Source organism: Halichoeres trimaculatus, unplaced genomic scaffold (assembly GCF_033239565.1).
Source record: "Halichoeres trimaculatus isolate MK-OKI-2021-1 unplaced genomic scaffold, fHalTri1.1 fHalTri1_scaffold_10, whole genome shotgun sequence".
In the NCBI taxonomy this organism is placed as follows: domain Eukaryota; kingdom Metazoa; phylum Chordata; class Actinopteri; order Labriformes; family Labridae; genus Halichoeres; species Halichoeres trimaculatus.
In genome coordinates this window covers 33,266,162-33,287,439 of record NW_027437187.1, presented here as the reverse complement: position 1 = coordinate 33,287,439, position 21,278 = coordinate 33,266,162, and the positions used below count along the sequence as shown (strand labels likewise).

Genomic DNA, 21,278 nt, shown 5'->3' with positions numbered 1-21,278 from the left:
AATACAGGGGGCCCAGAGGGACAGCAGAAATACAAGAAACACACAATACCCCTCTTTGAGGAGGCTGAGCGTGGGTCTCAAAGATCTTCTACTTTTTCATTTAGAGTTTGTAAAAGGAGAAAAGTTGTATCAGCACCTGAAAAAAATGGAAAAAATACGAAACGGCTTGTTTGACTCAAATCTTTCACATTTGTTTCAAAGTTTTAATGGAAGTGAAATTTGGTGTAGATGAGGAGAGAAAACAAGGTGAGAAAGATCAAACTCCTCAGTACAAGTTCAGGTAAGGTCAGATCGAGAGAGATCTTCACAACAACATCAAGATTACGTGTGTGTGTGTGTGTGTGTGTGTCACAGGCGACGTATCCCTGCCCTGTTTGTCACTTGAGACATCAGTTTCCCTCCTCTCCATCCCCTGAAGGCTTAGTCTCAATCATTTACCTCTCTTTTCTCTGGGCCTGACGAGGTGACAAAGCAGCATGACAGATCCGAGACGCCGGCACAGTTCCAGCCGCCGAGATTAAGACTTTAACACGAGAGGAAGGCGAGCCGGACAAGAACTAACACACACTCTGCGCTCTTGTCACGCTCTGTTTCTGAACTTGTAGCCAAACACCAATAATCCCCTCCGCGCCGGGATAATGGCCGCCTGGTTGCTCGTCAACTTCTGACAACAGGAAAAATAAATTGAGAGTGTAAAGTTTACCTGGTGGATGTAGACAGGGAGGAGGAGGAGGAGGAGGTGAAACAGTGTAAGGAGAGTGCTGTTCACAATAATTGGGGGAGGAAAGCGGTGAAATGCCAGGTAATTACACACCTGGACCAGCCTGGTTTCCGGCTCTGGATTGAGTTCATGTCAACCAGGTGCTGATTGTGTGTGTGCACATCATGTCATGCAGTTGCTCTGTAATTTGGAATAATTGTGGTTATGATGTCAAAAATCAGGAGAGAAAACATCATTCTCCTGTTTGTACAACATCAGCGTTTGTCCGTTGTTCATATTCCTGGAAAGTTTGAAAAAGCCCGGGTAAAGCGTAAAGAGAAGATGTCTGATTCCCACGGCTCAGAAACGCTGGTGTACGCCGTGTGTTAGAGATGGTGAAGAGCCAGTGCTGATGCTCGCTCTTCCAATGTTTGTGTTGCTGCGCCGCCTGTGTGCATATGCTGGATACGAGCATGTGCGGCTGTCAGTCACTGCTATCTTGGCTGTGGAGTGTGAGCACGTCAGACCTGCTCAACACGTGTGAGAAACACACACTGATCCACTCCAAACCACTGAGTGTGGATAAATATGGAAGAGACGCCTCGATTCTCATCTAGTTAGAGTAAAGAAGACAAAATTACACAGAGTTATCATTCATTAAACACTAAATTCAAACTATTAGCAACACATAAATGTCTGGATGTTCTGTGGTCAGTCGTCCAAAATGATACGACACAATAGAGTCAGGGTCTATCAGGTTTTGACCATTAGAGCAACAGGTGTTTTGGAGTTAATAGCGACCATGCTAACTGGTGACTCTCACCTGAAGGTCTCAGTGATGAACTATAGACTGTTTATAGAGTGGACAGCGTGGCTCCGCCTTTACCATTGTATGGTTTTGAAGCCAAAATTCCCCCGTCACAGACGCAGCCATTGGTAGTGGTTGTGCAGCCAGAGTCTGCTCAGTAGAGACTGTGAGGGATTCTGGGAGAATCTGAGTGGAGCCAGGTGACAAAAATGATATAGATTTTTTTCCTTAAATATTCTACAATCCCTGAAAAAAATACGCAACAACAACCTCTTATAACTACTGAAATCGAAACTCTTCAGAAAAAAGAGGACCTGACTACAAGTTAGCCAAATGATATCTCCAAATCACCGCAACAATCAGATGTGAGAAACATTTCTATGAGGTGTATTAATTTGTTAAAGTTTGACCACAGCCCATCTGGAATGACTGGGGAGACTGATTTTTGACCTATAATGCAGCCAGCCACCAGGAGGAGCAGTTTTCGTGGCGACTTCACTTCGAGCCGAGCAAGATGACGTCCATTTTTTTCTACAGTCTAAGGTTCGACTGCAAACAAGCGATATTAACTATTCTAAATTTGACTTTGCTTATTTAATAAAAACGTTGGCTTGGGGCCGAGGTTATGACCAAACATGGACTCGAGAAAGAGTCAATTGTTAGTGAGCATAAATTTTGATTAACAGAAACACATTTTATAATTAATCTAAAATTAGAGTAACTCCAGTTGTATTAACCCTGGAATACACAACCATTAATATTCTAAAATATTTGATGCAGTTCATCACTGGACCTAGTTTTCTGAACTGGGTCTCAGACTAAGTGGTTTGGTTTGAGGGGTTTCTGATGTTCATGTCCTGGTACTTCACTATGGAGGACCAAAACTGCCAAAATTAAAATTAATAAATAAAATTAATAAATAAAAGTGAAAGTTAAAAAATTGTAAAAAAAAAAAAAAAATTATATATATATATATATATATATATATATATATATATATATATATATATATATATATATATATATATATATATATATATATATATATATATATATTTTACATAAAAATAAACACAAAAATAAATTAAATACCAATATAAAAGTAGATAAAAGCGCTCTGCTGACGTATTTATTTTATGTTGCAGACACTTCCAGTATGAAAGACAGAAGGAAATGTTATTCAAATGAGGGGGCGGTCTCAAATGTGACTTTGGTAGAACTGTTTGCCTATTGGTTGATCCACAAGACAGTGAAGAAATCGAAAGGTATGTCTGCCAACAGAGGAAATCATCACACGACTCTCAATAGCTGCATCTTTATTACAGCTTTCATAAATCCAAAGCAATATTTCTGAAATGTTGATTATCAAGTGTTTTGGTCCTCCATATTTCAAAGTCTGGTAAGTGTCAATGGATAATTCAGACATGAGCATCGAGTGACAGTTGTGTGAAAACTCCTCTCTATGGTACATGCTAGACTCCTCCACTAAAAAATGTTTCTCCACCTCATATCTGTCCACTTGCTGATCTCTTCCATCCACTCACTGCTATTTCACAAACCTGGGAGTTAAAAAAACACAGCTTGACAAACTATTATACTATATGCGCATGCATCCACCGTTGCATCTGTTTTCCATAAACATTTAATCCCTGTATTGGATCTACACATTTAACGTACTATGAAAATGCCATGCAGAAACTCAGGGTGATGAAAACCGGGAAAATGTTACACTCTTAGTTTTCTCCAGTCATTTCCCTTTTACTCTGAGAATCTAGTGCAACACAATCCAGGATCAATCATAACAGCACACTTATTTTTAAGCATTAAACTACTCGTTAAAACATCAGGGTGACAAAAACTAACTTCAGAGACCACGTTTGTGGGGAAGTTATTGAATTGCATATTTTATTTTAGTGACCAGTGTCCCATCTGTTTACATACAGGGGGCAGGATTTATGGCCTTTACTGAAGCCTTCAGCCCAGCTTCAGCTCCTCTACAGTTCAGAGTCTCCTTTCTCATATTACTTGTCTCATAATGCTCCAGATGTTTTCAGTTGGTGACAAATCAGGACTTAAGCAGCCCAGTTATACACCTGGACTCTTCTACTACAGAGCCATGCTGTTGTAATTAATGCAAAATGTTATTTAGGGTCTTCACTTATAAAGTCTGTTTAGCATTAATGGAGCCTTCACATGCCATTGGTTTGTTTGCATCCCCTTCCCACTGACTTTCGGACAGCTGCTTTGTTATTTTACGAAAACAAGTTTGAATTTTTAAATTTTTGGCATATCTTCATACAAGTATTAGACAAATTCAGGAGCTCATATTTAAACTCTTGACCTGAGTTGAACCAGGGAATGTGTCTGTTAAAAGAAGAATTCTGATCATTTTGGATTTTATTTTGAAGAAAATATTCTGTTGCTACATTAGAGCCTTGCATGTCTGTCACAGCTGAGGATACATAATGAATATTTGCATGTCCTTCAAAACCGAAAAATGAGATGTTTTTTTAAAACTTCTTTGCAAACGTAAGTTTGAGTGTGGGATTCAGACAATTTTTATTTTAGTTTTTGTTCCAGAAAAAATATTGAATCAAAACAGAAGAAAAAATATAAATGTGTTTTTAAGTCATCAGAGACAAACAGATGCTAAAAAAAAGACTAAAAAGCTTAAAACACTTGGATTTATGTCGTAGCGCAGAGTTAAAAAAAAAAAACTACACCACACACTTTTTTTACTAACTAAATATTTCCCATGATACATAAACAAGACAAAAGTTTTTAAAGCTTCATGTTTTCGTGACAAACTGTCGTAGGTGGAGCCGTGAAACAAGGAGGTCAAAAAGCCCCGCCCCCTCCTCTACCCACCACCTGCAAAAGAGGCTTACCTGTGTCAGGTTCCCTCAGCACAAAGGACCAGGAGGCCGAGGTAGCGCTTACATTATAATTTCAGGGGAGGAAGCAGCTGAGGAGGAAGTCTGCTGGGAACCAGAGAGCATGATGGGATAGGTGGGAGGAACTGTGGTGGGGCAGGGGATTAAGGAGGGTCGGGGGGATTATGTTGGTGCTCTTTAACTCAGCGGTTCAAACAATGTTTTCACGTCAGATTTATGATTCATTCTTACAAAACTTGTGTGATCTACAAACAGATATTTCTGTATTAAACTCATGAACTGTTTCAGCTCTCTTATTTAAGGTTTTCACTTCTTATGAAGACCATAAAGGTCTTCAAAGGTGGGGCATAGACTGCAGTTTTTTCTTTTTGCAGAAGAAAGCTTGTCACTATCGAGCTCTGAAAAACTGTCTGGCATTTTTTCTTGGCGTATTCACAAAAGAGCTTGATTTTATTTTGAATGATATTGCATTAACTTTCTATTACACTGCAAAAAACTGAAATCTTGTCAAGTGTTTTTGTCTTATTTTCAGTAAAAATTGCCTTTTTAGACTTAATATGAGCCACATTCACCTGACCAGTCCAGAAAAATGTCTTATTTAAAGTTACTCAAAGAAACAAATGAAGTCTGACTTACTTGTAACAAGTTAAAAAAAATCTGCCACTAGAACAAGAGAGAAGTTACATGTAGTAAGACATCAGTCTATCATCAATTTTTAATCAATTAAGACATTTTTCTGGACTGATAAGTTGAATGTGGCTCATATCAAGTGTAATAAGACAATTTTAACATAAAATAAGACAAAAACACTTGATTAGAGTTCAGTTTTTTACAGTGTAATCAGCCTGAGTCCTGCTCTACATTCTGCACTTATTACAACAGCGTGGCTTTGTAGTAGACAGTTTACAGATGGATGTTCAAAGGAGCTTAAGACCAATGACTGAGAACATGTGAGTCAACATGTGATAAATTGTCTGTGCAATGTTTTCAATGGAACAATAAACAATATTTTTTATATCAGTTGTTAATCATCATTTTACACAATGTCCCAACTTTAGGGAGCATCAGGGTTATTTTCAGTGCAAGGATATTTCTCAGTATGAAACTTCAAAGTCGTAATGAACCATAAAAAGTAGAGTCTGCAGGATTTTTCTGAGAAATATAAAATGTCAACGTTACAGGAATAAAGGCTTTTGAGCACCAAGTCCTTTTTTTTTTTGTCTGAACAAGTTCGTTTTTTTGCATTTTTTCATGCCTGCCCATCTGTCATTATTTTTTTTGGGACAGGTTCGGTTTTATCCCAGCTCATTTCCTGGATAGTTTGACTATTCAGAGACGCTGAAGTCTGCTTGTAACATCACATTTTCGGACAAGTTTTCTCAACACATTTCTGGCGATGTTTGGATGATAAATGAAAATTTGGGAATTTGTGTGTGTGACAGTGTAGCCCGTGCGTGCATACCTCAAACGTACTGACAGCAGTTGCTTGGGATCACCAACTAAGAATCACATGCTTGATCACTGCTTTCTTGTACCGCAAATTTTCGCATTTATACAAAATAAAAACATCGGATTCAGTGTCCAAGTGTCTGTGAGTGACATTTTTTTTTTTGGATAATGGATCGAAAAAAAGCATCTGAAAAAATGGACTCAGTGTGCAAAGACCTTGATCCTGCATAATTGTCTCCTATAGGCTTCTATACATGTGTGTCAGTGTCTGTGTCTGCCTCAAACCCCCTACTCAGCCTGTATGTTGATGTTTTGGTTGTTTTGGGACGTTTGTGGGCGGAGAGTAGCTTTGGTAATCTCAGCCAATTACACAGTGCACCAGTGATTTTGCGTGTTGACATAAGCCAGTGGAAGAAGCTATCCTAAGCAGCTACGTTAGTGGACATAGCATGGAAGAAGAAAAAAACAAACAAAGGAAAACAAAACACCAAACTGGTAAAGCTTTTACCTAAATGAGGGTGAAGCTTGGCTCAACTTTCATTCACTTTAAGAAACTTGGAGAGCAGCACAGGCCAAAGAGCAACGCAAGTTAGCTTTCTGCTAACCAGGTATGTGTCAAATACCACTGATTAGCTTGTGCTAACATGCTAAGTCAGGTGCATAGCTCATGAGTCGAGAAACCTGATGCTACAGGTGGTTTTTGGGCTAGTGAGTGTGTTCACATCGTTACAGTTGGAAGCTAAGGGTGTGGGCTGCAGCTGGCACTGAGCCAGAAATAGGCTAAACTTTGTGTTAAAATGGGATGGAAACTTTTTTTTATTTTGGAGAGATTGTAAGAAAATCTCATCTTAAATGTCAGTTGTCCCAGTGGATGCTTTCAAAAACTGCCAGATTTCAACCTAAATCAACGGAAAATTTTAAACATGCAAAAATTAAAACCACAGAGGAATTCTTTGTCTCAATCCGAGCTGTTAATCACTTTGTAAAATACAGGGTCAACTTGTACATCGCAGCTTAAACCTCTCCCTCCTCCACACCTCGGGCGCTGCCAAACGTTTACACCTCGACTTTTTTACTCCCCATCGTACTCCCTGCATCTCCTCCTCATCCCCCCTCCTTCCTGCCTGCTCGGTGGCTCGTCGCAGCCTCTGATCTTTGTCACGCCGCCGTCGTCGTTCATTAACCGCTCAACACCGTACAACGCCGCCTACAAACCAACACCTCAGCATAACACATCTCCAAGGACAAGAGTGCAATCAATTATGCTTGTTGTGTGATCTCTGGCTCTGAAGCTGCAGACGGACTAAAATAATCCTCTTTATCTCTCGCACATGCTCTGACGTGAAACTTAAGAAAAGAAATAAACTCATGACTTAATGCAAAAAGCGTCCGCTTTGCATTTCCAGGCTGATCATTTCTCCACCCCACGCCACGAGTGACAGGATGTGGATGGAAACACAAATATGGAAGACAACAGGAAGAATAAAAAACAGGCAGAGTGACAGACTCACAGGGACTTCCACATATTTGGCAGCTGCTTTCACCTTTCAGGGGAAGAGGAAGAAAAAGAAGAGGAAGAAGAGTGACACTGAAGTTCAACAGGAGAAGATTTGGTTCCCAGAAAACAACAGGCTGAGCAGTGAAAGAAGCAGCTCCGCGCTCTCTGTTTGAGGAACAAAACATGCTTCTACTCACTGTGAAAGAGAGGATTGAAGAGAAGAATGTGCCTTCATCGTATCTGGAGAGTTTGGAGAGGACGCCGTCAAAAATGGCAGCAAACTGCAGACAGAGGAGAGAGACACAAAGACGGATTAGGGCTGTCGTTCCCTCCACCTCCACCAAAAACTGAACTAATGAAGCAGCACAGTCAGAAAAACATTATTTCTTTTACGTCTTTTGGACTGAACACAAACTTTCTTTGTTTCTGTCTTTTTGTTAACACAGAAAATTTATAAGAAATAAAACAAAGAATTTTTAACAACACATGAGAAAAGCCAAGTCCTCTGACAAGCATTTTCTCTTCTTTCAGGAACTGTTTGAATTTTTGGCTTGCCCAAATTGTTGAAGAGTTACGGTAATTAGAACAGCTTGCTCTATTATTGCCTGTGATTGGGGTGTCCCTGCACGTGGATTCCAATGCAGGGCCATAACACCCTGGAAATCGCTGCAAAGCTTTTTTCTTCTTGAAGGACCTGCTTTAATTTTTCACTTGCCCAAATAGTCAAGGAGTTACGGTAATTTAAAGAGCACTTGTACAATGGGTTTTGAAGCATTAATACAGCATTTGAGACTTTGAGCATGATACTGAAAACATTAAGGCCTGACTGATCACAACATGCAAACCTAAGGACATCCCTTGGAACTTGATAACTGCACCTGTATGCTTAGCTCAACAGTAGCAGCTTCAACTGAAAATGCTCACAACTTCTGACTCCTTGACTAAGCCAGCTGGGTGTTTTATATGAAACTGTGTTGCTCAAAAGCTCACAGGTGCCCATTAAGAAAACCAACATCACTTTCATTATATATTTACTTCATATTGAATTCAAATCAAATTCAGAAATCAGTTTAAAGTCCTTGTTTTAACACACTGCGCTGCCTCTGCCGACGATCAAGACACATTTGATAAAAGCGGTCCCATACTGTTGCTGTTGTTACCGTTTGTTTGCATTTCTACATCAGCATTCCTTATTTTTTTAAGCTTTTTGGGCACTTTTAATGTTCTGAGGTTCACCTGAACAGGTCACCAGCCAATCAGAGGGCTAACATGTAGAGCAGGGGTGGGGCCAACCTGCCGCTCGCAAGCCACATGTGGCTCTTTGCCTTTTCGGTGTGGGGCTCTGTGATCCATGCATAAAAAATAGGAAACATAAAACAAAAATTCTCTCTCTCTCTCTCTCTCTTAATATACATACGTACATATATATATATATATATATATATATATATATATATATATATATATATATATATATATATATATATATATATATATATATATATATATATATATATATATATATATATATATATATATTCTAAAATATGAACATATTGATGCCAATATTGGGATCAGTATTGATAAAATACTGGGGTGATGACATTGATACTTAAGTTTCATTTTCTCTTCTTTTTATATTGTCACCCTATTAAAACAACAGCCTCTGTCAATTTTCTAGGCTTTAAGAAAAATATCAAATACTACTAAATACTACTTTACCAAATGCGGAGCCTATGACATTTATTAATCATTTTAATCTAAAAGGCCTTCATAATGGATATCTATCTATCTATCTATCTATCTATCTATCTATCTATCTATCTATCTATCTATCTATCTATCTATCTATCTATCTATCTATCTATCTATCTATCGATCTATCTAGAATGATAGATTGATAGAAACTTTGAAATGTTTTGATTCTCATTTTATGTCTTTTCATTTATGTGTGGCTTCTGGTCTCTGATTGGTTGGCCACCCCTGATGTAGAGACAAATAACCAATCAGAAACACTCACACCTACGGCCAATTAAGAGTGACCAATTAACCTGATGAGCACACTTTTGGGTGAAGCTGGAGAGAGCCCACAAATGCACTGGGGAAATCATGCAAACACCACACCCAAAGGCACCGGGGAATCGAACCAGGAACCTTCTTGCAACAGCTCTCTATGAAAGGTGTTATACTCGATAAACTTTTTTTACTTCTGACTTTATTTTCCAACCTGGCATCTGAAGTGTGCAATACAGTTTGCAAATAGCATGCCAAAAAAAAACTAAAGTGCATTTAATTCTGATCCTTACTGCGCTGAGATTAATGCGCTAACACTGACAGCTCAGCTTAGAAGGGGATCAAACCACCATTATACCATCACAGTAATTTATATATTAAGAACATGAGTCGTTGAGCAATAAGAACCATTTGTTTTAATGTTCAGAGTAACGATTCTGTGCTTTTATTTAGAAACGGAACCAAAAGTAAAAATGAAAATCCTCAAAAAGCTAAATTTAAGAACACAAATGTATAAAAAAAGTCAAATAAATAAAGACCTTAATATTATCACTCTTTGTTGTTCAAAAGTCTTTGATTTGACGCCACTTTGGCACATGATCAGATTGAATGAATCCGAAGATTTTCTTAATTTATAACAGAAAACAAAAGCAACAACAGAAGCTTAGCTCACTCTAAGAAGTGTGACCAAATATTCCAAAGAGAAAATATCGATTGAGATAACGCTAAGACAAAAAACAGGAATACTGATGAAAATAGGAGATAAAGCTCTAGAAACCAGTTAAATAATACAAAAGGCCAACAAAAGACGCCCTGAGAGGATCTGACTGGAGGATAAAAAGAGATTTACCCGAGCGACGAGGGAGGAAACCATCTCTTTGAAGGTGTCGTCGATCAGGACATCGATTTTGGAGTGGTACTGTTGCTGCGAAGGGAGGGAAGAGGAGAGGAGGAGAGGAGAGAAGGAGGGGGACAAAAAGCAATATTTATTTTATCATTTTCAGAAAACTGAAGGTGCACAAAGGCCCAGAACATGACTCTTCCACGTTACAGAACAACAGCATTGTCCGTGCTGTAAAAAGACAGAAAGGAAAACCCACAACACTCGGTATGAACATCGAGTCCTCACACACTCACAAAGACACACTCACACACACACACACCCCCGACACGGCGAGGCGTGAAAAACCTTCCCATCCGTGTAACGCCGCTGAGTTAAGCAGCTAATAGGACCATTATGTGGCTGACTGACATTCCCGTCCGCGCTGGAAAAAGCGAAGGAATCTGAAGGATACTTTTTGTGCGGCTCCCGACAATTAGAGCAGCCTTGTATTCCTCTAAAGCACCGGTCCAGCTGCAAGGACCAAAGGCTCACACGAGATTCAATTAATCCGCCATTTCATGTCTCGTTTGGGCCCCCCCTAAAAACATATTCATGGCACCTTTTCCCTTGAAGGGAGGAGGGGGGAAAAAAGGCCGGGGCCGAGCGCTGAATGGCAGCAGCAGCAGGGGAGTTCATCTCTTGGCGACAATGCCCTTTCACTGGCCGTCTAAAGAACACCCAAATTAAAAATTTCAATCAACAAAGCGCACGGATCGCTGACAAATTGCAGGTCCAGGGAGGTCACCGCCGCCAGCCCTAATTATGTTTTTTTTTTCCCTTCACAAGTCCACAAAATGGCAGTTCTCTTTAAGCACGCCGAATCTTTTTTGGCAAATCTTGAGAGCTTTTCTCTTTTTCTCTTCTTACCTCAATTAACATTGCTGCTTTGGCCCATTTTATTTCCACAAAGGCCGCCATAAAAAGCAGAAAAAGGAGAAGAAATTGTTTGGTCTTTGCCATGCGCGCGGCTAAAACTGAAAAGAACAATTATTGCTTTTAAAAACATTTATCTGGTGGTTGAGCTGCAGGCACGGCGGCTACTTCAGCTCCGTGAGATGCTTTAGATTCTGATCTGGGTCACATTTTCAACACGACCCACCGACACTATTTAAATCCCCTCGGCAACAAAACGAAAGCAGACTGATGAACAAATTCATGATCGGCCAAGTTTAACAGAGGTCGACAGAAGCAGAAATTGTTCATCCAGCAGCAGAGTGGATTAAATGGTAAACCTTGTGGCTTTTTTTCTCTGAAGGAGGAGTAAACAAGGAGCAAGAGGCAGCAGGATGTGTTGCCGAGTGGTTGCCTGACTGTTGTGCTGCTGATTGACAAACTGACCACTCTGGTTTAAAGGTTTGGATCAGGGTCAGACTGACACCATTCAGACGGCTGGTCAGGGGTCAGAGGGAAGCGGTCAGCCTCTTTCACCATGCCTGCTGTGGAGTGAACACAAGCGGTTTCCAGCTTAACTTCATACATGAAAGTCAAGAGTCTCTGCTGGAGATGTGGGTGCAGTCAAACCTCACAGTGGAGGCGCAACAGGAATTATCTTGTGACCAAAGCTGTTTGGATGTGCACAAACGGGTTGATAGTTCTAAGGGCCTGTTTCCACTGACAGTTTCAGGAAGTAAATTTTCTACAGAACCATAACAATTCAGCAAACAGAGCTGTTTTCTGACCAGATAGTTCAAGGTCCTTTGTTCGTCTGTGTTTCCACCACGAGCCAAAGACCTGGGTAGATTATCATCATCATACCTGTGATGTATGGAACAGGGAGCCAGGATTTCAAGAGTTTAGTACTGACAAAGCTTCTTTAAAACCAAAAAATAAAAATGTCTCAGTGAAGACATTGGCATGAGAAGAAGAAAACACAAAAGGACCCCAAAGAAAACATGTTTGTAATAAGGTGTTGTGGCTTTTTAACTGAAAGGATGAACGTTTGAGAATTTCCTTTGACCCAGAGCGGAAACATTTGCTGAGTTTACACCGTATGCAGATGATTCAATGGTTTACACTTAGAGTGGAATATCCTGTGGATAGTTCAGTGGCGAGATAAGGTGTGTTTAGCCAATAAAAAGCTCAGTTAAGCTCTCTGGGCCAGTTGTTCTAAGGTAATCTAATCAGATTTCGGTTATCGGCTTGGATTAAATCCTGAAAATGTGTTGTTCATAAGGGAAAGAAGGATTTCGACATTGGATAAGATCAGGTAATCCAATCCTAGTTTTATTCCAGATCAAACCTTTAGTTGTGTTGTTCAGAACTTTTTTAGTAGGGTCTGGATCACTTTGATCCAAAAAGACGGGATTATCCTGATCCCAACAGGAGGTAGGATTTCACGATTGATTTCAAGAAGAAAATGTAGCAAAACTTTAAAATTGGTCAAATAATACAACATTTGGATCATTTAGTGTTGATACTTTTATTTTTATTTTGCACTTGACTTAAGTAAATAAAGTTAGTTAGGCCACCAATGAGGTCTTTGAGTAGAGTAAAGTAAAAACAAAGAGAAACTGAAAGAGCAGAAGTAAAGATACTCCTGACAGAGGAACAAATCAAGCTGAGCAAACTGCAGCAAACCAGAGAAAAACTTCAGATCCACTTTCTAAAAGCAGAGCTTAAAATGCTGGACTCTGCTTCACAGATGAAAAAGGATCCTGATTTTCTTTTAATTTTGCTAATTATTGGACATTTCAGACGTTTTCAAAATATCCACTTTGAGTTTTTTCTTTAAGTTTATATTTGTTATTCATTTGTTGTAGCTCAAATGAGGGGCCATAAAAGGAATATGGAAGTGGATGTTGATGTTATTAATTTGTTTTTCTCAAAATAAAAAACACCTACAATGACCCCATGTCGGTTCTTCTACCTGTTGTTCTTTACAGAACTGGTAGCCCACATTATGATATGTTGTCCTATTTAGAGCATTGATAATCCAGATTTGGTAATCTTAAAAACTGTCTATCCAGATCAGGGTGATCCAATCCAATGTTGCTTTGAAAAACCAGCATGAACTACGACAGGTTACCTGATCCTGGATAGCAAGAAATGGGATTTCCAAATCCGGATTAAATTCTTTGAACAACTGGTCTTCTAAGATACTCATTTACTCCCAAACTTTCTAAAAACCTTGAAGAGGAAGATGAGGAACAAAAAGGGTGATGAGGTGATGGACGGACTTACCCATTGTTTGTCAATCTGTGGTTCAAACAATGACGTGCAGGACGCATGGACATGAAAAAGGGGACGGGAGGACATGAGACAGGGAAGAGAGGGCAGAGAGGTCAGCCAATCAGGATCTTAGAAACATCAGTGACATTTAAAGACATTTAAATTGGATGTAATGATTCATCAAATACAATTTAGCTTTTCAGAATTCAGATTTCTATCAGTTTTCAACAAATGAACAAAGTCATCAGACGCGGTTTTCGAGCACCGCGCAGAACTCAGGTTTCATTTTTTCATTTGTTGTTGTGTTACAGCTTCAAAGTGTTGAATAAAATGTGCCAATAAAACACTGTACGCAGCCTGTATGTGTGTAAATCTGATACACTGAGTGCCTCTCTGCAGGCGTGTGTTCGCTGTGTGTGTGTGTGTGTGTGCGAGGATAAATGGACAGACGGTGTTTTCGAGCAGCGACGACTTAGTGGAAAGCTGAAGAAGAGAAGAAGCTGAAGGTTAAGAGAACAGCGATCTTAGCTCTCTGTCAAGACTGCCGGCGGCCAAGGGTTTTGCTCTCAGCAAAGCCAAGGCTGCAGCCTCACGCGGGCTTCACGGTCATCCATTTAACAGCTTGTGTCGAGCGCTTGGCCGCTTCAAGTGAACACAAATACACCTGAACTCCCCGACTGCTGTGTGTTCGCTCGTGTTTTAGTGGCTGAGCCTGACAGTTTGACTCCACCTGTTCAGAACGAGGCTGAAAATAGACGACGACTGAGGGTTTGAAACGCTGGCAGATTCTCCGATCAAACAGACCCAAAAAGAAAACAAATCCTAACTTGATGTCAAGATATTTATGGAGGAGGTTTTGCGCTTGTTGTTGTAAAGACTGTGATGTAATTACACGTTATAGTGCAGCGCATAGGCTGTAATTAATTGAGGTTAGATTAAAAAGAAGAAATGTTTTTATCTCTCACCTCCTGCCCAGTGTCCAACACGCAGAGCTTGGAGCACTGCTTCTTGGCATCCATCAGCACGTTGAACATGGTGCAGACCGACAGCGGCACCCGGAAGTCTGTTGTTTTGCTGGCTTTCTGCATTTTGGAATCAAATGCAGATTTTGTTCTGAGGGAAAAAAACACATCATCTCAGTTAAATACAGGATTCTGATTGGTCTAAATGCCACTCTGCCTGTTGACACTGTGGTAAAAAGGTCAGTGTCGACTCAGGCTGGCGGGGAATTAATGAGAGTTAGCCTGAGGATCAACTGGACTCCAACTTTCTCTGATGGAGAAAATGCAGCAACATCCTGTCCTGCAATCCGGGCAAGAAACGCAGTGAAAATAAAACGTATGGTGAACAGGTGGTCATGCTCTCAGTCTGACCTCTTCACGCAGGCCTCCATCATGTCGCTCGCCATCAGTTTGAGTCGCTGCTCCAGGTGTTTGGCGAACTCGGGCTCTGGCCAGTGAAGGTCCATTACGAACATCTGCAGAGCGTCCAGCTTCCAGAACAAATCCTCTGAGGTGGCTGAACCATTACTGCAAAGAAGACGAAGAGGAAGATTAGGAGAATATCACCAACTCAAAAACCTGGAGGAGTTGCAAACATTGACTACTGATGTGAACTCCTATTAGTCAAACTCGTAGAAGCATGTGCAGCGATCATCAGGTTCATGAAAGTTGTTTTCAGGTGTTGAATCATGTGTTGCCTGTGAATATTTTAACACCAGCCACTGATAATCCTGACATCCTGTCTTTTTCCAGGTGAAGAACTGTGACGTGGCGTCATTTCCTTCTTCCCATCAGGTGTAACCTGAAATATATAATATAACTTTGCCTGTATTCCAAGGCATTTCTTTGTTTGAATCAATCTAAAATTTTTGCTGTTCTCAAGATTTTGAGTTGTGCTTTTAATTGCTTCCAAGGTTAATATATCATATTTTTGGAGGTGCATTTAGTCCAAGGGTCTGCAACCTGCGGCTCTGGTGCCTCATGCAGCTCTACTTTGCAGTGGCTCCTTGTGGCTTTAAAAAATGTTGTTAAATATAAAGAATTTTTATTTGTCTTACAGAGGGTATTTATGATTTTAGACAATGAAACAAACAAACAAAAAAATCATGCATTAACATTTTGGTTAAATAAATATGCATCATCTCTTGAAATAAGGCTTTCAGTTTTTTTTCATATTCTTGCAATTTAAAAAAAATATTTTTTAAACATGTTTTAAATCTAATTTTTTGACTTTTTTTCAGATTTAGAAAAAAATCCAAATTTACTAAAGGTTTTGCAAATTTTAGCAAATAATTTTTTTTTAAAATAAAATTTGTATTTTTTTTAGAAAAATCTTGGAAATATAGCAAATTTATGAAATTTCAATTTAAATTTTTTGGCAAACATTTGAAATGTTGAATAATGAGGGATTTTTACACATTTTTTTATTATTATTTTTTTTTCAAATTTTTCAAATTTTCAATTTAAAAAAAAAATAATTTCAACCTTTTGAAATCTAATAAATTCTGCAAATTTATGAAATTTGTGACAGAACAAATTTGTCAATTTTTAAAAAAATATTTGTAAATATATTAAAAATAAAAAACTACGACATCACATGTACAATTTAATAAACTCAAAAAAACTTTGCATTTAGATTATTATTTTACATGTTTGTTTTTTTTTTACCATGTCAAGATTTTTTTTTGACTTTGATTTTATTGTGAAGATAAAGTAGACATTGTGGCTCCTGAATGACTTTAACCAGGTGAGCTGAGGGAAAATGGCTCCTGTGACAGTAAAGGTTGTAGACCCCTGATTTAGTCTCTGAGTTATAACTGATTTTTACTGCAACTAAGGGCTGTGATTACTCTTTGACAGAGTTGATGTGGCACAGCATGACTCAGATAACTCCCCCAGCTCAAGTTAGTCTCAAACTGGGGACTCAAAACTCCAATAATTCCCAAGGTTTGGTGACTCAGCAGAGTATAGCTTATTTGATACACAAATCTGCACATGCACCAGTAGACATCTTGTTTGCTCTGTATCCTCTCCAAAGAAAACTCCAGATGACGAGAGTATTCGGGTTGGATTAAGGTTCTTCAACAGGTTCTGGAAGTTTCTAGCTGTGTGTTTTAAAGCAGGAAGATACAGAGACAGATGGACGCTTCCCGCCTTCTCCCCTGCGCACAGGTTACACAGCAACACATGGCAACGCTCGCCACCACCGACATCCAAGTGTACAGCGCCCGGCTAGAATGACAGCCACAGGAGGAGTTGGAGGAGGAGGAGGAGGAGGAGGAAGAGAGGGGGTAGGAGGGTGATGGGGGGTTAAAACAAGCACCACTCACTCCCTCACTTTTCTCACTTCGCCTTTAAAAGACTGTTACCTTAACAAGTGGCGAACAGGAATAAACGCTTTGGGCTGAGTCTGCGGTGCAATTAAACGCTTGGTGGCTATCCCCCTCATGTCTAATTAGCGGTGCTCTTCTGTGAGCGCGCTCCGCCCAGCTCCCCGGGGAGCGGGACGATCCCACTCGCCCGTCTGTGCTCGCTAATGAAGTGCCAGCTTTTCTCTGTCTCCTTTTTCATCGAGGAGGGCCAAGAGAAGAGAGTTAGAGGAACAGAGCGGTCTGTGCGGTGGGAAAGGCGAATGAGGAGCCTTCTTTAAAAAAACATTCCCTCAAAGTGCCTCACAGTGCAGCGTTCGTGACCCCGGCGTGGCCACCAGCACTGAGGACTCTCTGAATCAGACTGACAGACACAAGAAAACTCTCAGAAATGTTGAAGGAAACTCACACATATCTGTCATTAAAGCTTATAGTTAGCAATCTCAACTCACGATTAGTACGGCTCTTGATTCTGGCTTCATGATGAGACTTTTCATGATTTCATGACATTTTACAACTGCACTATATCCACTTCATTTACACATTTACATTCATACAGAAAAAACACCATGGTGGATCCGGGACGGGGCCAAAAAAGTGATGAGGTCTCTGTTTTTGCGATAAGGCTTATTGGAACAGACTTCTTTGTATTACAGTGTCAGGACAGTCTGTCTGTTGGTTTGAGAATATGTATCCATTATATCCCAGTATGACTGCTTTAAGACCTCTTAAAATGACACATGGTGTTCCTCAGGGCTCTGTCTTGGGAACCACTGTTATTTACCGCATACAGTAAACTAGAAAAGCACTCAGAGAGCGCAGACCTCCACCAAGCATATTGTGATTATCTGGTAACACTTTAGTCCTACTTTAATGTTATACTCCCTTTCAGCAGACTGTCTGCTACAATTTGGTGTTAGTTGCAGGTTTGTACGATAATTTGTTTCCTGACAGTGTTGAAAATTATGATGACCCAGTAAATATTTCATATTCCAGATCTTAGTATCCAGAATATTGCCAGGATCTGGATCGTACTTTTATATCTGTCAGAAATTATGGTGACCTTGTCTTGTATTGTTTTGCAAAGCAATCCGACCATTTATGGTGGAGTTATATACACATATGGTAAAAACGGCCCTATCTCACAATGATAAAGAATCCTTTAAAAAAAATCCTGACAAAAAACCCATTCAGATTCATTTGTTAATTTTTGATTTATGTTGTCCACATACAAACTCACTTAAAAACATAACCTCCTTGGTGGAGTTAATAAACAGTATTGGTCACAATGTTCCCTATGCAAATTCTATTTGTTTGCGGATGATACAGTTGTTTACTGCTCAGTATCAGGTTCTTTGAAACTTACAGGAAGCTTTCAATACACTCCAAGACAGCTCCATTCAAAAGCCAAAAACTGAACTTGAATCCAGACAAAACAAAACTCATAGTTTTTACAAACTCGAGGACAAAGACACTGAACCTTCCGTCTACAACCATGTCTTGGAATTCGAATTTATGATTCTCTGTTTTTCAGGCTTTGCATTCAGTGACTTGTAAAGAAACCAAAGTTGCAAATCTTCTTCTATTTCAGAAATAAGTCATGTTTTTTTATGCTGCCACTTTCATGCCTCTAAATGATTATGGTGATGTTTTATATCTGGATGTTTCACCCAGAAAACTTCTTATTGGGAATACACTAGATGCATCTCAGGTGCAACGCTTCGTGTGTTTACTGTGTTTAGGGTAAAACGCAAAAGTGTTGTTGCGTTTCAGCCTCATGTTTACACAGAAACAGCGTTTTAGTAGGCCTAAAACACAAACTTTTGAAAACAGCCTCCAGAGTGGAATTTTTCTGAAACGCTGACGTTGGGGTTTTCGGTGGAAATGCAGACATACAACAGTCCAACCGTACCGCTGTTACGATAGTCGTGGTCTACTAAGTTCTTGTGCTGCTGAATGTGCTGACTGTCTTTCAACAAAATGAGCATCTGTTGCTCCACTTCTGCTCTAAGTATTAATACATCAGACGATCGGCTCAACTCTACTGCAGTGGAGATCTACCAAAAGCCGCTTCTAGACGTGACGGTTATATCACCAACTACAGGCCTGGCATGCTAGCTACGTTTTCAGTCCCTCAACATTTCCACGTATACGCAGGTTTCTTTTCATTGCATGTTCGGATGAAACGTTGACGTGTGGACAGGACCTCAGTCTGGCTTCAGTTGCCAGACCACCAGAGTTCCCTGTATTCCCACCCTGATTTGATCCTCTCCTCATTCATGTTTGGCTGTAAAACCTCGAACCTAATGACTCCTGGTCTGGCTTTGCTCATTACGGCATTTTATCGTCACAGTAGAGCTACTTAAAATCTAGTTTTGACATGGTTTGTTTTATTTTGAAAGTCACAAGGCATTTTTGGATGGTTTCAGTGCACAACTTCCTGTCCTGCCCACTCTGCTTTTTGTAAATTGGCACGTCACAGCTCCAGCTTCTAGCAAAATTAGGAGGCTTGCGTCCAACTCCAACTTTCTGGGGCAGGGATGCAGCCGGACTTAATATGAGCCACATTCACCAGACTGGTCCAAGAAAGCGTCTTGTTTCAAGTTATTTAAGGACAAAAATGAGGTCTGAGTTGCTTGTAAAAAGTTTTGAAAAATCTGCCAATGGAGCAAGAGAAAAGTTACTTCTATTGAGACATTATTCTAGTTTCAAGCTATTTTTTCTTGTTCCATTGGCTGATTTTTTACTTGTTACAATTCAGACCTCATTTTTGTGTTTGAACAACTCATTTCAAGAGTAATAAGACAATTTTTACTTGAAATATGACATAAACACTTGATCAGAGTTCATTTCTTTTGCAGTGGACTTCCTTATAAAAGCATTTCATGATGATGCTTTTCTGTCTTTTTAACACCTTACACAAACAATAACTGTGTTGCCTTGATAATAAATCTGCGTCATCAAGATCTTGAGTTGGTGCCAACTCAGGAGACATAACCTCTTTTGTTGTCTTTTCAGTCTGATATGTTGTTGTTTTTTTACATTTTGTGCTCTTTGCTCTTAATAACTCATCATTGCAATCCTCATAAAACATCTGAGCTTTCCTCAGAGTGCCTCTCAAGAAGTCTTTTCATAACCTTTGGATCCGAGCCTCAACTCCTCTGCAGAGTGTGTACAGGAATCGTAAACAAAATACTTAAACCTGAGGTGTTTTTATTGTTACAGGCAAAACCTTGAAATCAAAAGAAGATCAGAAATCAGAGTTAGAGAGGAGAAAAGTCATAGAGGAGTCAGATAGAAAAGAAAATATCTGTTTTTTTATGCTATTTTGATTCTGAGGAACATTTCAAATGAAGGTTTTACAACTTACAAGACATCAGGTAGATTTATTCCTTGCAGGCTGCAATAGAGAATTGAGTTGTTGTGTTATCGTCACATGGAAATAAACGTTGAGACATGCTCACTGCACAGCACAAACACATGCAGATGATTTTTTGAGCACAGTTTGACTCCACAAATCTAGCAATTCTTTTATTTAGGTGAAAATTATGATGCATGTCTGAGTTGTGGGATGAGGTTTCTGTAGATTTAATGAAGCAGATACGAAATAAAAAAGTAAAAACAGTAAAGGACAGATGACAACGCAAACATGCCATGCAGAGGAGTTTTTGACACAAAGGAATATTTTGGCTAGGGATGCACGATAATATTGGTAAGTCATCAGTCATCATTTTGTCAATACCGATGCCCTTATCGATTCTGCTTATCGATGATTCTTTATCAATTCCCTTATCAATTCCTGTTGTGAATTTTCTTGGTACAAAAAGTAGCTTTACAGGTTTTCTGTGTCAACAACATTTAATTGAGATTATACTGTAAGTGAATAAAATGTAATTGGTCCCTGAGTCTGGATATTTCTGGGCATAATTAAACAGAAACAGGTAAAAATTGCACACAATGTGACGTTGATGTACTGTGTTGTAATATATTGATAATTCAAGTAGGCCATCTAGTGTCTCAAAGTGGTTATAGCAATAGTTTAAGTTGTTTGGAACCTTTCTGTAGTTATGAAGTCAGCCATGAGCCTTTCATTAGCCTGTTAGCTTTTGACATTTGAGATTCTCAGTATTTTTACAAAGAGTTGATGTGATATGTTTCTGTGATGAAAGTTGAAATTCTATTCTGTTGTTGAAGTTATACTAATGTATGCTAACTGCTAGCATATCAGTGCAGTTTCCCATATACGTTAGCATCAAGCTTGCGCTATTTTGTTATTTTGGTAAATAAGGTGATTTATACCATTTCAAATGTACTTAATATGAATCTCCTGAGAGAGAGTGATGTACATTTCTTTATGAAGTCAGTTCTTTAGTAAAACTTCAAGCTGAAAATCCTGAATCAGAGTTTTCTTGGGAAACGTTATCTAACTGCTAAGCTAAGATAGCTGCAGCAGAGTAGTTGACTTAAGGCCTGGCGGCTCCTGCACAATGTAAAG

General features: G+C 39.4%; 1 protein-coding gene across 2 annotated transcripts in view; it reads right to left on the bottom strand.

Annotated features, from left to right (window-relative positions):
* Nucleotides 1-21,278, bottom strand: part of cadps2 (Ca++-dependent secretion activator 2) — a 263,694-nt gene that overhangs the window by 21,136 nt on the left and 221,280 nt on the right. The window contains exons 21-27 of one of the 2 annotated variants that reach the window (XM_074677121.1): nucleotides 20,154-20,183; nucleotides 14,787-14,942; nucleotides 14,379-14,526; nucleotides 13,426-13,440; nucleotides 10,213-10,287; nucleotides 7,547-7,630; nucleotides 7,363-7,395 (exon numbers count right to left, since the gene is read on the bottom strand). In XM_074677121.1, coding sequence (XP_074533222.1) covers nucleotides 7,363-7,395; nucleotides 7,547-7,630; nucleotides 10,213-10,287; nucleotides 13,426-13,440; nucleotides 14,379-14,526; nucleotides 14,787-14,942; nucleotides 20,154-20,183 — 541 coding nt within the window. The remainder of the gene's footprint in view (nucleotides 1-7,362; nucleotides 7,396-7,546; nucleotides 7,631-10,212; nucleotides 10,288-13,425; nucleotides 13,441-14,378; nucleotides 14,527-14,786; nucleotides 14,943-20,153; nucleotides 20,184-21,278) is intronic. The other variant, XM_074677122.1, reaches the window with a different exon arrangement.